Below are 20947 nucleotides of genomic sequence, written 5' to 3'. Positions count from 1 at the left end.
TCAACAAGACGCCATACGTTTTCTCTGCTTCGTTCACCTAATCTACATTTTATCTTTTATTTTCGACTTAATGCTTAATTTCCCACATTTTTCCAGATTTCTTCTTTACTTTTCCATTTTGTGTGTTCCGCCTGTAGAATGCTGCTGTTGCTTTCTTCCTTCAACATCTATATTATTTATTCTCTGCCAACAACACGTCTGTCTGTTTTTGATAGTTTTTCATTTGTTTTTCAGATATCTACTCTAGTGTTTTTTTTAGATATGTCAATCTCCTTCGCTCTAATTCATGCTTTAGGTTCCCTTGGGCAATTCCATCTTATTTTCTCCAATGTCACGCTGTCTTTATTTTACCTTCAGATATTCTCTACTTTCACTAAGTACTGTACTTACTGTCGCTTTTTACTTCGGAGAAATCTACTTATTATTTACCCCCTTTATAGGTTATTGGATGTTCATACAACTTTTGTTTGGTGTAAAACAGCATACTGTATGTGGACTGTCTCTTGTGACAGCTGAAAGGATGTACCAGGTAGCACAAGGGGTTATGCTTCGTGGAAAAGCGTAAATTCGTTTCTTTCACCATATTGTTTGACATTAAATATTAGCACAACTGCACATATAAACGTAAAGACATTTAAATAAATATTTCCAAAATTTTATTCGCTGCTGCAAATTTTTCTCCACTGCTGTATGTAATTATAAAGACAAACGTTACTTTCACTGCACTACAATTTTTATCCGGTGCTCTAGAGGTTATTTCGAATAAACAAACCTGTAGGTGTATCAGTAAATTCTTCGACGTGTGAAAGATAAAATAGATTTGCAATTTTATATAAATACAACGTGCACTATGATTTGTGATTGGTTTAAATTATACAGTACCGTGAACATTTTTTTTTTTTTTGTTTTTTTTTTGTTTTTCTTGCAGATTTAACTTCAGAAATGAACTGCTTTCCTGCCCTCATCCTTGGTTGTGTTCTTATGACTAGTGTAGTGCTGGCGTCTCCCTACTTCGAAGGTAATATATATAGAAAAATAAGTTAGAAAAGTGTATAGGTAGTGGTACTGACCTGTCAGGTGTAGCTACAATGGAAAACATTAAAAGGTGCCTGAAAAATAAAAGCAGATTACATAAAATTTTAATAAAATAAAATAAAAATATATAAATGGTATTTAATACTGCAGGTCCTAAGATTTTAACTACGTCATCAAAGACCAGCAGCCAAAATTAAACGCAAAAATTAAAACCAAGTAATTCCAGTTAAAGAAAAATTGAATGAATAGCAAACAGTCCTACATGAATTTTAACAAAGAAAGTGTAATTTCAAGACGAAAGAATATACTCAGGATACGACAATTTACTGTCGGGCCTGGCAGGAGACAACTGGAATTACTTGGTTTTAATTTTAGCGTAATTTTTGTATTTTATTTTTTATTATGCAGGTTTTGTTCTTTATTCATTTTCTTTTTGGTCTCTGTCGGGTCGGCTATAATGTATACGTACGCTCGCTTCGTTGTCTGCTGCGTATACATCACAACAGAAACAGATGCCTTGCTTATTGCTTTGTTTTTGGCTGCCGGCCCTTGATGACGTAGTTAAAATCTTAGGATCTACAGCATTAAATACCATTTATATATTTTCATTTAATTTTATTTAAATTTTATGTAATCTGCTTTTAATTTTCAGGCATTTTTTAAATATTTTCCACATTGTAGCTACACCTGACAGGTCAACACCACTACCTATACACTTATTAAATCTATTTGTTCGTTCTTTTAAACGTTCCGTTTTATATATATATATATATATATATATATATATATATATATATCCGATAATTCAAAATAAAACATAAGCCAGTAGTATGGCAAAAAATGTAGAGCGAAAAATTAACATAAAAATAACGTCAAATAAAATAAACCAAACAGGGAGAGGGAAGTAAAGGTAATAAGACATAAACAGTAGCAGATAATCCCCTATATAGCCGATATAATATTATTTTATGTTAAACCTTTAAGCCATTATTTAAATATATATATATATATATATATATAAATTAGCTCCCGGTTAAATCCTACGTACAATTATATATATGCTTTTTCTTTACTTTTCACTATTTACTATCTAACCCTAATTTTCATACCTCAATATCTATTAGAGCAATTCGAGGAAAATTGAGATACTATTACTATACTTATCCCTACTCCCTTTTCTCCTTTTGTTAGATATTGCATACTTTTGTATAAACAATCAAAATAATAATATAATTATACCACAACTGAATTGTAATTTATGGTTGGCTTTCTTTTCCTATTCTACATATTTGTCTCGAAAGGTATTTGTCGGGCTAAATGTTATCTTGCCTGTTTGCTACTAAATTATAACATTACCTAGTTAAAATTTTGGACTTTGCTACTAAATTATAACATTACCTAGTTAAAATTTTGGACTTTGCTACTAAATTATAACATTATCTAGTTAAACATTTGGACTTTATTAAACAGGCAGATGGCAATAAGAAACAGATAGCTCTGTTAATTATAGTTGGGACACATTGAGAGGGTTAGCCCTTGAAAAAGTCCCTTTCAATGTATCTCTACACTAATAATTAACTACATTATCATCATTGTATTATATATTTATATTTTATTACTAATTATATATTTACTTCCAGGGGTTTGGCCATATATGCCTGCTTGGGCTATTTTATTTTTATAAGTTAATTTGGCCTCATGGTCTATTGCTAGCTACATACTATTGTGTTCATATACTAATTCAACAACTGTATGTACTTATTATGCCTTTACTATAATAACTAGATTATAGACTTATGAAATATAATGCACTTATTGTGCTTTTATTATAATATATATATATATATATATATATATATATACTTATCGTTAAACATGTGTGGGACTTTAGAAAAGTCATTTTCATACTCTTCATACGTGGCAGCGAAAGCCAAGAGTTCACAAGAGATTATCTTCTTTCCTTTTCCAAGAAATCCATGCACAACTGTTTTAAATGATCGCCCAGCTGCTAGCTCAGTATCCCGTAGCTTTCTTTCGAGTATTATCATCATTGAGGAGTTACTTTTTTCTTTTTTTTCTTTTTTCTGTTTTTTTTTTTTTTTTTTTAGGCCACTGAAAATTCTTCCTTTCAGTTTTGCAACTGTTAAATTAGGCAAGTAAGGTAGCAGAATCCACTTCCTTCTTTATCCAGAGTCTTAACAAAATTATTCATTAATCCAGCTTCTAACGCAAAGTTGGAAGAACCTTTTTTGGCTCAACCAGCGAACACATTTTCTTTTACTTCTCCCTGGTAAAAATTCCTCCCTCTTTTTTAACTGCTGCACAATATAATGTTTTACGGTATTTTGTGAAACCTCCCTGTAAACCAGTGAGTAATCCGATTACCTTAAGATCGCCACAGACATTTCAAGCAAAGTCATGGTGCCTAATTGCATGCAGGTTCTTGAACGTCGGTTTTTATAAAACCAACAGCATGAAGTAGAGGAACTGATGGGAATGCATTTCCATTGTGAAGAAAAACTACTTTTAAACTTAATCTTGAGGCATCAATAAATATGCGCCATTCATTAGGATTGTGTTCGGTACTCATTCGTTCAGAAGACCACTAATGTACAAATTTACCGACACACGTCTTCTTCCATAACGTAAACATATTTGGAATCACACTGACGTTTTTGTATTTACCGACACACGTCTTCTTCCATAACGCAAACATATTTGGAATCACACTGACGTTTTAGATATATTGTAATTTTAATTCCTGCTTCAAGTAACTTCCACTATTGTAATCTAGAACTAAAGAGTTCTGCATACTCTTTAGATAAATTTAAATCGCGAACTAAGTCATTCAACACTTTTTCCTAAGTAAGCGCAGCGCATTATAATTTTCTGGTTAGCAGTCTAACTCTGTTGAAATGAACCGTCCAGAAAAGTCTGAAATATAAGAATCTCGCCTTATTCATCACTTCTTCCATTATCACATGGTTCTGGAAGTTCTAGTGTCGTTAGGTCTTTATTAGGTGGAACATGCTTTATTTCAGATGTTATGCTAGGATATTTGATGCCGTGCTTGCACTATCTGGTTCCTAATATTTTTGTCATATAGAAATAGCAATCTTCAACGGTTGCATGGTTAACGCCATAACACAGAAACAGCAAAAGACATACTTTTAAGCCCTCGTGAGTAGAACAGTTGGTAGAATCGCCGGCCTCCCCACACTGTGTGGACAAGACCTGAATTCGAGTCCCGTCGATGACGTGAGTTCCGTTTATGGGCTTTTTTTTAATCCGTGGCTGAGTTGATCGGTCTCAGGCGCAGATAGAAAGGTTTTTTGACACGGAAAAACTGAGGTTTTTAGTCCAGAAAAGCAGGCAAATCGACCAGAGAACACATGCAATTTACAGACCCAATACGCATAGGTAATTGAAAGTAACTTTCCAGGTGACCCTAATATAATAAATATTAGCAGTTTTTTTCCTCGACAGTTCAAGGTCCCGTGTTTTAGGAATTCGTGTGTTCAGAATCATAAAACGATTTGCCTTTTTGTAGGGTTGCATTTAAATGCCATTTAATTGCAGACGATTTCTGGAGGTTGAACATTGCCCGGGAAAGAGGATAATCCGATCTTGTACAGTGCTTGACTCTTTCCATCTCCTATGAAGATTATGCCTTTCTTGAAAGCAGTTGTTTAATGCGGGCGTCCACCAAGCTCTCGAATGGGGTGTGATGCAGATAGTTTGTGCACCATAACTTAATTCGAATACATCTGGTTATGAGAGACACAGCTCGAGATCGCAATTACTGATAGTTTCCCAAGGGACAGTGGATCCGGCTTCGAGACATAGTGGCGGATCAATGAATTTGGGAACGGTGATCTCTTTTATCTTTTTGGGGAAGTGGATATTGAAGCTAGGTGCGGCTAAGTGCAGAAGTATGACGATGGGATCGTGATCTGATTGAAATGATTGTCAGAACCGTCTTAGAGGTCGCAGGGTGCTGAGGGGTTTATCAAATCTAAGAGACTGGATCCTTTCGTGGGGTGGCAATTAAATAGGCAGATCCCCAGAGATCCTCAGTGAACCCACGCTACTAATGAGTTTCCTACTAAGGTGTACGAGAAGGTAGGTGGAAAATTAATTCTCCACAAAAGATGTGTTTAGCAGAGGTGATTTACGAGTCAGTGGATTACATCTTCAGTGATGTCAGTGTTTGGGCTTGGTGGAATATATACACTGTTGCTATGTCTATGAGGTAGGTGTTGAGCTTGAGGGAAACCATGGAAGCTTCAAACACAAGGGGTTGGTTTGGTAGAGAATATACCAATGAGAAGGTGGTATTGTAGAGTATTGCGACTCCCCCTCCTCTACGATCCTCCCTAGAGGAGTATGCCATCTGGTAACCGGCCTGAAGAGCAGAGACAAGGGATCTCCGTCCATTCCCATCCGTCCAAGCCATGTTTAGGCAATATAGAGAACATCAAGGGTTTTCAAGAGCAGAAGCTGTTTGAAATTGTCGAATTTCTTACAAATACTTCTTGCGCTACCCACACTAAACACCTCTGGAACACGTCCGTAATCAGAAGCTGAATTGACCGCTCTGTTCAGAGAGAGAAATGTACCGATATTTCATCAAAAATTGTTCAGAGTACAGCAAATAGGATGCAGTGTGTAATTAAAGTCAGACATATTATTAAATATTCTATCACTAAAAGGTCCTTTGAAATATGCGAGTGTCCAGTTATTTCGCAATATAGTGCACATACATCGATGAGCCAAAACATTATGACCAGCGAGTCGTTATGCAAACTGAAGCAAATGCAGGTGAACTACAGCGAGTGCGCGAGTCGGATACGGTATAAAAAATACTGAGCTCCGTTAATCAGTGTTACTCTTGTTCTTCAGATGGGAAAGGCAGCGGACTTAAGCGAGTTTGACAAAGGCCAAATTATAATGGCCAGACGACTGGGTCAAAGCATATCCGAAACGGCACGGCTGGTGGAATGCTCAGTCAGCCGTGGTTAGTACCTACCGAAAGTGGTCCGAGGAGGGAAACCCACGAACTGCCGGCGAGGTGTAAAGTGTAAAGTGTAAAGTGTGTTATTGTCATACGGCACCAGGGGTTTCCCCCATCTCCGCGTTGCTTTCATTGTGGGTGAACCAGTTCGCTGGGAAATGCCAGAGATTTAAATGTGTGAGGGACTTGTTCATGTATAGTGTCGTGTACCGTTGTTCATCTGGTCATTTAGCCGCTAGACCCCTGCTGAGGCCCAACGTTGCCCCACTTACGTGGAGGCAGACCAGGAACCCAGTAGACTCAGTTTTACTCTGGCAGGGCCTGCCGCTTACTTTCCTGAGATTTCAGCGGCTAGGACCTAAAAAAAAATCCATTAGATTAGTGACGATGCACACCATATATATATATATACATGTATACATACACATATGCGTTGGCGTGGGGGTATGATCGCTAAGGTTGTTATGCCGAATTTGGTCTCAAAGGATTTTTAGCACGTGAATTTTTGTTGTGTAGGGCTTTTGTTAGCATAAAGATAGAAGTGGGGGGAGACAGAAATATGGGACCAATAGAGTAGGTAGCCCCAGTTTTCAGTGAGACATGCCCATACCCCACCAGAGTAGAAGATGTAGGGTGGCGAGAAGGGGAGGGAGCGAAGGTCGGCCCCTCCCCCCTCCCCAAGGATGTGGGAATAAAAGGTGAAGGGGGCTAGAGTGCCCTCTTCAGGTCGCCGTCAGTCTGTTGGCAGTTATGCTGCTTTTTGTCTCTTCTCTGTTTTCAATGTCACTCGTGGGGTAATCCCTGTCTTAACGTCTCTTCCAGTTGTCAGCGTTCCATTTGGTCGAGTCTGGTATCCCGCGAATTTCGATTTTCTGTTTCATCTGGTAGCGTTTCTTGTCAGTCTCTATGTTGATTGCTGTAGATTGCAATTAGCATTTTCCTCCTATCGAATAGATCCTGCGCGAAGAGGGAGAGCGCCCTGTATTCTTCCTCTGAGGCCAGGAAGTGGGACTCAAATCCCTTCGGAAGGTATCTGATTCTTGTTATGAGAATCCCTCTGAGGTCCTCATATTGTGGACATTCATAAGCTATGTGGCTCCAGCTTTCGCTCTCTCCGCATGTACAGCTGGGATCGTCGGTGAGACCCAGCCCGAAAATCTTTTCATTGTAGGGGCCATGTCCTGTTAACAGTGTTGTCATGTGGTACCCTGGGAAGTACCACACCGGTTGTTTTGGATATATCTTGCGGATGTCCGGTAGGAATTTTTTTGTCACTTCTCCCTTTGTGGTCTCAGTCCACCTTCTCTGCCAAAGGTTTAGGAGGTGGGTCTGTAACCTGACTTTTTCATTCTTTAGGCTGTTCGCGGGATCAGTCGTGTAGCCCTGGTGGGTGGCAGTCACTCCCCTGGACAGCAGGAACAGCAACCCTGCCTGATTACCTCCAGATCCATGTGGAACAGTCCGGCAAGCACCTGCAGTGCTGGGGTGCTTACTGTGCTGCAAGCTCGCGTTGTTGTGAGTAATACGAAAGGACCGTTTCAAGTTGCAACTTGAAACGGTCCTTTGGATCGTTTCAAGTGTTCTTCTGTTCACAACCAGTGCCGCTTTGGAAAACCACACCGCTGCTACATAGGTGATTGCTGGCAGGAAAGTTGTTTTGTAGTATATTGACAGAGTTCTCTTTTTGAGACCCCAGTCTTTCTTTGTGATCCTGGCTACCATCCCGGAGTAGCCCCTCATTTTTCTCCGGATGTATTTCAGGTGCTGCTGGAAAGACAAGTTATTATTCACGCCTAAGTACTTTAGCTCGCTCGCGAATATTATGGTGACATTTTCAATTTTTATTTGCGGGGGCCGCCGCAATTTTAGTTTCCCTCTGAGGAGGATTGATGAGGTTTTTTCTGGTGAAATTCTTAATTGGTTTTTGGAAGCCCATTGTTGTAGTGCCCGGTTTGCCACCACCTCCAGTTGGGCCCTGGAGTCCGCCTCCACTGTCAAGGTAAGGTCATCTGCGAACGCATGCGCTCCCACAGGTCCCAGGTCCATTTCTAGGAACTCATCGAGGACCATGTTCCACAGGAGTGGCCCCAGAACCGACCCCTGCGGACATCCTCTGTGCACCTCTCTCGTCTGCACGTTTATCTCCACTCTTCTTTGGGTTAGATAACTTTCGATGACTTTATACAAGTTTATCGGCACTCGGGCTTCCTCAGCCTCATCAGGATGCTTGGCCACCAAAGTGAGTCAAACGCCCCGGCAAAATCAAAGGAGATGAGCAGCAAGTACTTTTGCCGGCGAGGTGTTGGACGACCACGGCTCATCGATGCCGAGAGCGAAGGCTCTTCCGGATGGCACGTGGCAACAGAAAGGCGACTGTGGCGCAACTCGCTGGTAATTGGGCTGCGTAGCCGCAAGCCGCTCCGAGTGCCCAAGCTAATCACGGTTCACCGGTGACAGCGTCTACAATGAGCACACGAGCATCGAAACTGGACCTTGAATGATTGGAAGAAGGTCGTCTGGTCCGATGAATCACGTTTCCTGTTGCAACATGTGGACGGCCGGATATGTATGCGTCGTTTACCTGGGAAAGTTGTGGCGCCTGTATGCACCGTGGGACGAAAACAAGCCGGTAGCGGCGTTGCTTTGGGCGATGTTCTGCTGAGATACCCTGGGTCCAGTCATCCATTTTCCGGGCACTCTGACGTTTATAACCTACTTAAACATAATGTCTGCGCGTGTAGCACAGTGGTATTGTCACCGTCCTTCCCAAACCGGGTAGAAAAGGCCCGGGTTCGAATCCCATCGATGACGAGGAACTTTAATGGGCTTTTTTCACTCCGCGGCTGAGTTAATCGGTCTCAGGCGTAGCAAGGTAGATAGCAAGGTTTCATCTCAAGAAACTGGTATTTTTCGTCCAGCAAAACAGACAAATCGACCATAGAACACACGCAATTTACAGACATAATACACAATGCATGGGAGATGAATTTAATTATTCGGGTGGCCTAAATATAATAGTTAGTTCAAGTTCAAAAGTTCAAAGTATTTTATTAAAGTTTTGCGGGCTCCAGTGTTTCCGCTATCCGCCGCTAAAAGGTAACAGTATACATAGTGTACAATTTAAAGCAACTATAAACAATGATAATGATACATAAATGCTATTTGCAATGATGATGATACAAAATAAACATTGGACTTCGGAGTAGTAGTAGTAGTAGTAGTGGCATGTGATGCAAGAAAGCATGTGTATGAGTTTATGCAGCATCAGCCAAAAAAAAAAAAAAAAAAATCACACCATTCCCTCCAAATGCCTGTCCAGCTCCTCCTTAAATTTATTCAACCTAACAACTTCCACAACGACAGATGGAAGTTTGTTCCAGCAATTAACCACCCCCTGGCTAAAGGCAAATTTCCGCACATCTATTCTCATCTGTCTTTTCTTAATTTGAATTTATGCCCCCTTAGGTTCGTAATCTGAACAAGTGGAAGGATCCCATCAGAATTCAGCGTGCTCAACCCATTCAAGGCCTTATATACCTCAATCAGATCACCGCGCAGGTGCCTAGTCTCCAGTCACTATAATTTGCAGAACTTAAGTCTCTCTTCATTCCCCTTCATTCCCCTCACCAATCTTGTTGCCCTTCTCTGTACACGCTCAAGTAAATCTACATTCTTCCTAAAATGAGGCCTCCAGACCTGTACGCAGTACTCAAGGCGTGGCCTGACCATTGCCTTATACAGAGGGATAATCACCTCCTTTTCCCTGCTAGCAAAATTCCCATATATCATTGACAAAACCCCATGACCTGCCCTGGCAGCCTGTCTGCATTGCTCAGAAAACTTCATATCTGCCTGCACAATTACTCCCAGGTCTTTTTCATTTTATACCACCTTAAGTGTAGTACCACATAGTAGGTACGTTTCTCTGGGGTTGCTTCTACCCATATGCAGTACTTTGCATTTGTCAAGGTTAAACTTCAGAGTCCAGCAGACTTATTACTATATCAGGTGAGAGAATCCAAAAACGGAAACAGTCTACAAACAAGCCAAAGTGATCAGTCCCCAACAACCAGCTAACCGTTACAAATATTTATACTTGAAAAAAATAGTTACATTTCTGGTTTCCAAAACAATAGAAAGGGCCGTAAACCGTTCCATCTAAAATTCACAAAACCCAGTAAAGTCTTTCTAACCAACCGACAAACGGCGGTATTTTTCTATCAGTTAACATCAAGTTAGTATTTTACTGAAACTCAGGAGTAAGAATTCTTTTTCTCCATTTAAACATTTTCTCCGCATAGGTGGAGAAGGCAGCATAATACTCAGGACAGTTGACTAACCTTGGCAGTTCAGAGCAATCGAATACATTTGTGAGAAGTTGAAAGTCCAGTCTTAAATCATCATACAGAGGACAATGAAAGACGAGGAGCTTAACAGATTCTTGAGCACCACAACTGCAGAGAGGAGTATTACTTAATCCGAATGAGAACAATTTAGAGTTAAGACTGCCATGACCGGTATATAGAAAAGTAACATATAAGCCAGGATTGAACCAGTCCATTTTCTTATCATAATCAGCAACCTCGGGAAAATACCTAAAGGTCTCCCTACCCAAGGTAGCAGTAGACCATGTATTTTGCCACGCTCTACAACATTCATTTCTTATTCTTTTAATGTCTACATTTTCTTGTAAGTCAATATTATAAGTAAAGCCATTTACAACCGCAGGAACATTTTTTCTTCTACAATATAAAAGACAGTAATAGTTAGTACCTAAACATCATTGCTGACCAGGGACAACCTTTCATGGCAACGACCTTCCCCTCTGGCAGAGCGTCTTTCAGCAGGATAATGCGCCATGCCACAACGCCCGGATTGTTCGAGATTGGTTCGTGGAACATGAGGAAGACTTCCAGGTATTGCCCTAGCCTCCAAATTCCTCATACATCAATCCCATCGAGCATCTGTGGTTTTTGTTGGAACAGCAACTCCAATCTGCGGCTTCTCAACCACGGGCCTTAAGGATCTGCGGTTACGTGTTAGTACCACAAGACACATTTAGAAATCTTGTAGCATCCATGCCTCGCCGCGTGCGAGCTGTTTTGGCTGCACGTGGAGGACCAACATCATATTAGGTAGCTGGTCATAATGTTTTGGCTCATCGATGTATATACTGTGTATTCTAATTAAAGAGGATTATTAATGCTACATGGTAAACTTGAGACTTCTTTCCAGCGTAGATGCATTCTGACTTTCGTTATAAGTTCGTCGACTAATAAAGTGGAACAATCGACTTTACTGTTTCTTTTGGGAATGTAAGAATTCCAGTAAAGAAAAAGTATCCGCAAGGCGATCTGTTTTAATGACGCCTTAGAGTTGTTGTGATATCTTTAATGTCGTAAGCGTCAATGATATTGGTCATCATTTGTACTATAGCGTGGAATTGTTTGTTGCTATCCGCAGTCTCATTGGCGTGACGCCCAAATTGCCATACAGAGTAAATCTAAGGATGTGTGAAAGAGTTCCCAGCGACCTTGTTCATCCATTAATTACTTCTGGTGGTTTTCGAATTGAATTTATTCAAACTACCCGCTCCCATAACAGATGGAATTTTGTTCCAACAATCAATCACCCGCTGGCTGAAAGCAAACCTCTGCACATCCTTCCTGCAACCATCCTCCCTCAATTTGAATTTATGCCCCCCTCATGCGTTTAGCCCGAGCAAGAGGAAGAAGGCCATCAGCACTGAGCTTGTTCAATCCATTGAAAGTGAAGAATTCTCAAAATACGAAACCCAAGAAACGTGATTGCAATTACTCTTGCTACTCTATATCTCTGTCCAAAACTGAAGAAAGACATCGAGCTTCTTGAAAGGGTGCAAAGAAGGGTAACTCGCCTGGTGAGATCGGCAAAAGGGCGTCCTTATGAAGAAAGACTTCGAATATGTGGGTTGCAGAGTTTGGAAACTAGACACCTTAGAGGGGATTTGATTGAGGTGTTTAAGGCTCTGAGAGGCATCAGTAAAATGAATGAGGACAAAATTTTCAAGATTATAAATGATGCTAGAACTAGGGGACATAAATTCAAGTTACGGGGGGGAAATGTTTAGATTGGATTGCAGGAAGTTCTATTTTAGCCAGCGAGTTATAAATTACTGGAATAAGTTGCCTTCATGGGTGGTAGAGGCCGACAGTTTGGGGAAATTCAAAGGGCATCTGGATAGTACTTTCGGGTAAGGGAAGCACATAGGATGATAGGTTTAATTTCCTTTTTATTTATTTTTTATTTTATTTTTTTTATTTATTAATTATTATTATTTAGTTATTTATTTTTTTTTTTGTTTTTATCATTGTTTTGTTCGGATTTTTTTTTTTTTTTTTTTTGGCTGGTGCAGCATAAGCCATAGGCTTTCTTGCACCATGCGGCCGTTACTAATACTAATACTAATACTATTGTAATAATCGCATTAAATAGACTGGTTGTTTTAGGTGTGTCAGCAACTTAGGCCATATATTGTGGAGTACATAATATTTCTGTAAATTGCGTGTTCTGTGGTCGATTTGTTGTTTCCTGAACTAAAAGCATGCTACCCTCACCTGAAACCAACTAACTCAGCCACATTTTGAAAAATACACATAAAAGTTCCTCTCGTCATTGACGGGATTCGAACTCGGATCTTTTCCACCCCGTGTGGGGAGGACGGTGATTATACCAATTATGTTGCTACACACGGGAGCCATTAAACAGAACTATATTGGAAAACGTTGCTAGTAACTACTTTTTAAACTGAAGTGCGTTAACTTATACTGTTTTGATATTTTCGTTAAGGGCTTTTCTCTTTCAGATGGAGAACTGATGAACCAGTATGGAGACAGGTTAGAAAACATTCTTGGGCCATACAAGTAAGTTTAAAACATTCCACTAAAGATGTATATTATTTGGACCAAATATTGATATTTAAGAAGCAAAGAGTTACTTTGTGCAAACACACCGATGCAGAGTACTGTAAAAGTTAGTTTAAACAAATTATTTAAAACAATATTTATGTAATATTTATGTAATATGCAATATTAAGTAATATTTATAATTATACAATTATTTTAAAAGTAGTTAATTAAATCGTTTTCGTTACTTTTCGAATGATCTACGTGTATTCCAATATCTTTCTGCATTTTATCTGTGCATGTGCGTGCACACACGCGACCGACCGCACACACACACTACAGCGTGTAAACGAAGGCGTGTCTGAGTTATTAATGTTTCCTATTCAAAGCCAAACAAAAAAGCCACAGAATTTGGAAAAATAAATAACTATAAACTCACGCATTACACACAAACGAACCAGAGCCCTCTTTCCAACTAAAAAATTTATCCTGCCTACAACGCTCATCAATAACAACACTCTCACCAACAGGAATTTTGATACGAAAGGAAGATCTACATCTATACTCGTAAAGCATATAATGCCATCATAAGACTACAAAAACCCTTTCGAGACAAACCTCAGGGCGACGTACTACACTTTAATATAACTGCAACCGATGACAAAACCTCAAAAATGTCTTACACACATAAACTGAGTGGCCACTTTATTAAGTACACCTATCCTTTTCATGAAATGGTATGCTTCAGTCACGGCAGGCTTAAGGGGGCGAGTAAACTTTGCATTGGCTTAAGGAACTGAGTTTTATGGGGGCGACAAAAATCGAAAGAAAAACGAAAAAAAAAAAAAAAAATCACTGTTCATTAAGGGGCACCAGAACAACAGCAGCTTTGCCTCGACAATAGCAACTATAACTCAACACTCGTGGAAGAGCCTTTCAACGTCGAGGATCTCTCTATGGCCGTTGGGGGACTGAAAAATAACAAGTCACCAGGCCTGGACATGCTCGAGCCCGAAATAATTAAAAAAAAAAAAAAGTTGCCGAATTCGCTCCAGAAACCCTGCTAAACCTCTTCAACCATTGCCTACTAAAGGGATGGTTCCCAACTGATTGGAAAACTGCGTCCATTCGGCTCATACTCAAAAATCCAACTAAACCGCACGATCGCCCTGACTCGTATAGACCTATTGCTCTCCTTTCTGTGCTGAGTAAGGTCTTTGAGCAGCTCCTTAGACAGAGACTGGAAAACCACTACAATACTGCACAGCTACCAGCACGAAATCAATTTGGATTCAAACCGGGCATGTCTACGGTCGATGCGCTGGAGACCATTACAAATGCTGCCAGGAACTGCACCCAGAAGTACCTCCTCGTCATCTCGATCGACTTTGCTGGGGCGTTTGACACCTTATGGTGGCCTAGCGTCCTCGGACGGCTGAGACGTGCTGAGCTTCCAGGAAATCTCTACAACTGCATTGCCAGCTATCTCAGTGACAGGAGCATTGTGGTTCAGGCTCCCTTCTCCAGTGTGGAACGTCGTGTCCACCGAGGTTGCCCTCAGGGCTCTGTCCTGGGCCCACTTTTCTGGAACTCTGTACTCGACGAGCTTCTCAGTACTGACTTAGGCGATGTCCAGACCTTGGCATATGCTGATGATCTCTCCCTGATCCTGGCAGGGGACTCCAGGGCTCAACTTGAAGTATCTGCCAACAGAGCTCTTACCACCCTGCAAGAGTGGGTCCGGAAAAACCATCTGAGCATCTCATCCACAGAAACCCAATCCATTCTCCTGAAGGGCTATCTTGATCCGCGGAGGCCACCTCAAATCAAGATACAGGGCACAACCATCAAGCTTGTTACTCAGCTGAAACTCCTAGGCATTATCATCGACAGCAAACTAACATTTCTCCCACATCTCAACTATCTACAGAAGAAAATAAGAAACTACATTGCACTGGTTGCCAGGGTGACCCGCCGAGACTGGGGGCTCAAAAAACGCACTCTAGCCTTACTGTATAAAGCCATATTCATACCAGCTATCACCTACGGTTCTGGCATATGGCCCCAAAGCCTCCACTGTGGTAGGACGAAGAAAGCTGAACATCATTCAACGGCCAATTCTCCTTACGATAACCAGAGCATGTTGCACCTCCAGCACGCATGCTCTACAGATCCTCGCCGGTGTACTGCCCCTAGACCTTGAGGTGGCCCATGTGGGGATGCTGTATCAGCTCAGCAGAGGAAAGTCTACCACCTTTATTGATTTTACCACAGATCCTGCTAACACTTATTCCAGTGAAAAAAGCAGACTCCTAACCTACTTACAACAGATCTGACAAGTTAGATGGTCTGAATCCACCAAAGGGGCCATCACCCGCAAATTTATACCGGACATATGCAAAATATTTCCCAAATCACCATCCTGGTTCTTCCCAGGCCTTCTAACCACATACCTCCTAACAGGGCATGGTGCCTTTCGCAGCAAACTGAACCTTCTTGGACTTTCCGACAACCCCCTTTGCACTTGTGGTGCCCAGGAAACCTGGGACCACTTGATGCATGACTGCCTACTATATGATGACCTCAGATCTTCTCTCATCACACAAATTCATTTCATCCCGAGAGATCAGGAGCAACATCTCCTGGAAGACCACCATACCTACACAGCCTTTTCGAACTTTGCTCAGAGCCTCTTCACGAGGCGGAAAACCCTACCACAACCACAGAATCAGACCCAACCAGACAATGAAACGGCCTAATCAGCCATGTGTCAAGACCTCTACTGGCTTCAGCATACTGAAATCCCCGTGAAGACTTTCAACCTGCACAATAATTGTGCCTTTACAATGCAGTCTCAACATCACTACCATCTACCATGACTGCCGCTCCGGCTTCGCCTCCCACCAAGTTAACTCAATACTGAAATGACTTCACCACCTGGATGGGACCTGTCTGTCCCAGGTATTGCACTACTTGAATTTGACCTTCTCGGACTGGACTCTGCGTACTATGACTTCATGCAGCATTGCTGCCAATGCCAGGTGGCGATCCTGAACCCGTGCTCCCTTGCACGGCCCTGTTTCTCCCCTGTCCTGGCGGGGAGAAGGTGAAGGTTCCCTTGTCTCCTCCCCGCCGCCCCCTCTTTCCTTCTGGTGTGGCATGGGCCTGCCTCACTGATTTTGGGGTCATCTACTCTATCGATCCTATACTTCTGTCTCTCACCCCCCAGCCTTTAGTCTCCCCTCCCCCTCTAGCTTTCCAACTAGCGTTCATCCCATGTCAAAATTATCATAGCCCTACACCCAAAATTCTTAATTCCAACACTGTATAACTTAAAACTCCTTTGGCCTGACCCAAACTCTAGCGCACCCCCCATTTTTTTTTTTTTTTTTTTTTTTCGGGTCCTAGCCACTGAAATCCCAGGAAATTAGGTGGCAGGACCTGCCAGAGTACTTATTTAAAAATACTGGTGTACCTGGCTTGCCTCCACGGGGCTAAGTGTGGGCAACGTTGGGCCTCAGTAGGAGTCCAGCGGCTAAATGGCCAGATGAACAACGGTACACGACACTACATCCAACAATATCCATACACTTTTAAATCTCTGGCCTTTACAGTGTTCTGTAACACACGACAATGTAGACTACACGGAGATGGGGGAAACCCCTGGTGCCGTTAGACCCTAAACACACTTTACACTTTACTTTGTTCATTAAGGGGGTCTGCGCGGGTAGCACAGTGGTATCGTCACCGTCCTCCTCATGCCGGGTGGAAAAGGCCTGGGTTCGAATCCCGTCGATGACGCGAGGAACTTTAGTGGGCTTTTTTTTTTTTCCGCTCCGTGGCTGAGTTTGTCGGTCTCAGGCGTAGATAGCAAGGTTTTTCTCTCCAGAAACTGGGGTCCAGTAAAACAGGCAAATCGACCACAGAACACACGCAATTAACAGACATAAAACACACAGCACAGAAAATGAATTTAATTATTCGGGTGACCTAAATATAATAGTTGTTTAGTGAATGAAATAAATCTGAATTCATTAAAGAGTCCTCTCGAGTAGCACAGTGGTTATAATCACTATCTTCCGCAACACCGGGTGGAAAAGGTCCAGGTCGAATCCCGTTAATGACGAGAAGAACTTTTATGGGCTTTTTGCACTCAGTGACTGAGTTAGTCAGTCTCAGGCGAGGGCAGCAACGTTTTTCGTTCAGCAAAACAGTCAAACCGACTAGAACACATGCAACTTATGGACAAAATACACGAGTGGATGAGGTTGTTCTCGGGTAACCTTACTGTTTTTTTTTTTTATTTGTCAATAAGAAACAAGTGAACTGTGTTTTTAAAAAAAGAGGAATTCTATATAGAAAATTAGATGGCGATGTTTTGACCATTTAAAAAGCTAGTAAAAAATGTCAACATGAATATATCATAAGCTGTCTCCTTGCTTTCAAAATCAATTGAACACCTTAAAAACTGCAGAAATTTCGCATGATACATTTAATGTCTTCTAGCTGAACAAAACAAGTTGGCAACTGAAATGAATCTGAATTTGGGAAACAAGAATTCGTATAGAACAAGAATGTTTGATGATGAACACAGAGATGAAGTCAGAATGAAAGGAAAGAGAAGAAATGAGAAGGATATTTTAGGATCCACTTTTTCAACGTTCTAGATAACGCAGTCTAGTCACTGAAAGACAGGTTTCAGTTGAACGTATAGCATAACGATTATCCCCAATTTATATACAATTTGGATTATGCCACAGAAATGAGGATCGACGAGCTGCTTAACAATTTTATGGATTTAGAAATTCTACTTATAAAAAGTGATCAAAAAAATACCTTCGGTATTGAATCTATACGAATAATTACTATATTTACGAAACTATTTCGAAGACAGTTATTCCCCACCAATAATCTTGCAGTTCATGCGCTCAAAACAATTTAACGGCATCAATGGCAATCTTTTCATGGCGCTGAGAATTCTTGTAGCGTTTCCCGTATCAGTAGCCATCGCAGAACGGAGTTTTTCAAAGATGAAACGTTTGTAATGTTTATGTTAATGTTAATGTAATGTTAATGGAACTGGATGCAAAAAATAATTTTGATATCATATATTTGGATTTCAGGAAAGCTTTTGACACTGTTGCGCATGGAAGACTATTGTACAAATTGGAGCAGAATGGTATTAAGGGTAAGTTGCTACAATGGATAAAAGGATGGTTAAGTGGGAGAAGACAGAGGGTGGTAATCAATGGATGCTGCTCTTCTTGGACTAATGTTATTAGTGGAGTCCCACAGGGCTCGGTGTTAGGTCCACTGTTGTTTTGTGTATTTATCAATGATATTGATGAAGGTATATCGGGCTTAATGTCGAAGTTTGCAGATGACACAAAGGTTGGCAGGGTTGTTAATGACAGTAATGGCAGTGTGCTACTGCAACAGGATCTAGATAATTTGGGCAGATGGGCTAAGAAGTGGCAACTGAAGTTTAACCTTGACAAATGCAAAGTACTGCATATGGGTAGAAGTAACCCCAGAGAAACGTACCAACTTTGTGGTACTACACTTAAGGTGGTAGAAAATGAAAAAGACCTGGGAGTAATTGTGCAGTCAGATATGAAGTTCTCTGAGCAATGTAGACAGGCTGCCAGGGCAGGTCATGGGGTTTTGTCAATGTTATATAGGAATTTTGCTAGCAGGGAAAAGGAGGTGATTATCCCTCTGTATAAGGCAATGGTCAGGCCACGCCTTGAGTACTGCGTACAGGTCTGGAGGCCTCATTTTAGGAAGGATGTAGATTTACTTGAGCGTGTACAGAGAAGGGCAACAAGATTGGTGAGGGGAATGAAGGGATCCTCTTACCAAGAGAGGCTTAAGTCCTGCAAATTGCAGTGGCTGGAGACTAGGCACCTGCGCGGTGATCTGATTGAGGTATATAAAGCCTTGAATGGGTTGAGCACGCTGAATTCTGATGGGATCCTTCCACTTGTTCAGATTACGAACCTAAGGGGGCATAAATTCAAATTAAGAAAAGACAGATGTAGAATAGATGTGCGGAAATTTGCCTTTATCCAGCGGGTGGTTCATTGCTGGAACAAACTTTCATCTGTCGTTGTGGAAGTTGATAGGTTGAATAAATTTAAGGAGGAACTGGACAGGCATTTGGAGGGAATGGTGTGATTTTTTTTTTTTTTTTTTTTTTTTGTTGGCTGATGCTGCATAAGCTCATACATTTGCTTTCTTGCATCACATGCCACTACTACTACTACTACTACTACTACCACTACTACCACTATGTCAACGTTGATAAGTGAATCTAACATCTTTCAAAAGAAGCCAAAGTAGTTATATTTTTTGATTCGTGAGAGGCCGGTACCAAACGTCAAACATATAAAGATTTAGGCTACGCAGCATCCTTGATAAAAACCTAAGCTTAAGCTAACATTGCACTCATGGAACACACAAAATCCGAAAACTGTGTTGGGTCGTTAAACATAGCATTCATAAATAGCAGTGAAATCACCATATCCAACACTGTATCTACCATATTCCAACGTATGACTGAAATTTGGTCGGATATCGGAGGCGTAGCGTACATGTACCGAAGTGCTGCAACACACCAGGACCTCTTTAAGTCAAAGGACGCCATATTCTTATACCCATAGAATAATTACATTTTGCACTCGGACGAGAGTCTGCTATGCCACTGGGTCTCGTAAAGACCCAGTGGCGTAACCGAACTCTACAGATTAATGGACCTTTAGATGGCTCAACCGAAAACTCGACTTTCCATTCTTCATGTGCAGAATAAAACTCCATAACAATCTCAAAATTAAACTGGAACTAAGAATCAAAGAGGTTATTATCATCCTTCTGACCAAGCAAGCTTATCTCTCAGACAAATAAAAGCGATATAACTTAAAAATTACTCACGAAGTCACCCTCTTTTTAAAACCAACCTGACACAAGACTTTACAAGGTGGACAGACTCCAGATTAGCAATATAACTTAAAAATTACTTCAAGATCGAAGACCTCCCTATCTGCCTCCTACGTTCACCTTTCACCCATTCCGTGTGGAAAAGACGTGGATTCGAATTCTCTCAAAGATGAAAGGAAATTTTATGGGCATTTTTTATTCTCTGGCTGTGTAAATCGGTTTTGGGCGAGGGTCAGGGGGAACACTCGGTGTTCTCCCTGACCTTCGGCTCGGGGGAACCCTTAGAGTGAAAATTTTTATTTGTTGAAGGTAGCGAATGCAGCAACTATCAGAAATGCTCATATGTTCTGCCCAACAATTTGCTCGTCTAAGTATAACCATCGCACGTTGAACCGCATCAACTAATGACCTGCAAGTAACTGCTGGCAAACTCCCAGCAGATTTGCTGAGAGTTTGCCTGAAGTTTGCCATTCGACTAAGCGAAACGTTTCCATAGAGGTATTGGGAGTAAGACCACTAAACAAGAACTATTATAAAATATGGTAATTACATTGGAAAGATCCAGAAAAAGGACGTTTAAATTTTTATTCCAAGTAAAATCATTCAACTTTAAGTTGAGGTTGCGGCATTGTGGAAAGCATGAACTGCGCAAACTTACTGAAAGTAAGTTATGTGTGTCGGGAGGCTGAGTCTGCTCTCCGCAATATGCTGTACTGCCAGAACTATGAATTATGTGGATTTAAGCTGCTATAGCAGTGGTTTTCAACCTTTTTTTAATAATGGCACCCTAAGTAATTTATTTTATTTTGCGGCACCCCTACTCTATTTTCTGCCCGTTAGATCCGATTCTGTGTGTGTGTGTGTGTGTGTGTGTGTGTGTGTGTGTGTGTGTGTGTGTGTGTGTGTGTGTGTGTGTGTGTGTGTGTGTGTGTGTGTGTGTGTAATTAAAAAATATATGTTATATGATAGTTATTACAATAATATAATTATAAAAATTACATTTCGTAATACAAATTATATATATATATATATAGTTTATAATTTTATTCTTTATATAGAGGTACTAAGTAAATATCAA

The 20947-nt window shown here is 40.9% G+C and overlaps 1 protein-coding gene across 1 annotated transcript in view; it reads left to right on the top strand.

Moving 5' to 3' along the window:
• Positions 1 to 20947, top strand: part of LOC150089202 (xibalbin-1-like) — a 92584-nt gene that overhangs the window by 59805 nt on the left and 11832 nt on the right. Inside the window, exons 2-3 of the mRNA XM_090390370.1 lie at positions 929 to 1018; positions 12894 to 12951. Of these exons, the coding sequence (XP_090246496.1) occupies positions 943 to 1018; positions 12894 to 12951 (134 nt within the window). The 5' untranslated portion in view covers positions 929 to 942. The remainder of the gene's footprint in view (positions 1 to 928; positions 1019 to 12893; positions 12952 to 20947) is intronic.

The sequence above is a fragment of the Mastigoproctus giganteus genome, chromosome 2 (assembly GCF_048544385.1).
Source record: "Mastigoproctus giganteus isolate SK-2022 chromosome 2, ASM4854438v1, whole genome shotgun sequence".
Classification (NCBI taxonomy): Eukaryota; Metazoa; Arthropoda; class Arachnida; order Uropygi; family Thelyphonidae; genus Mastigoproctus; species Mastigoproctus giganteus.
Note: the sequence above shows the minus strand (reverse complement) of the source record. Positions and strands in the feature narration are given on the sequence as shown.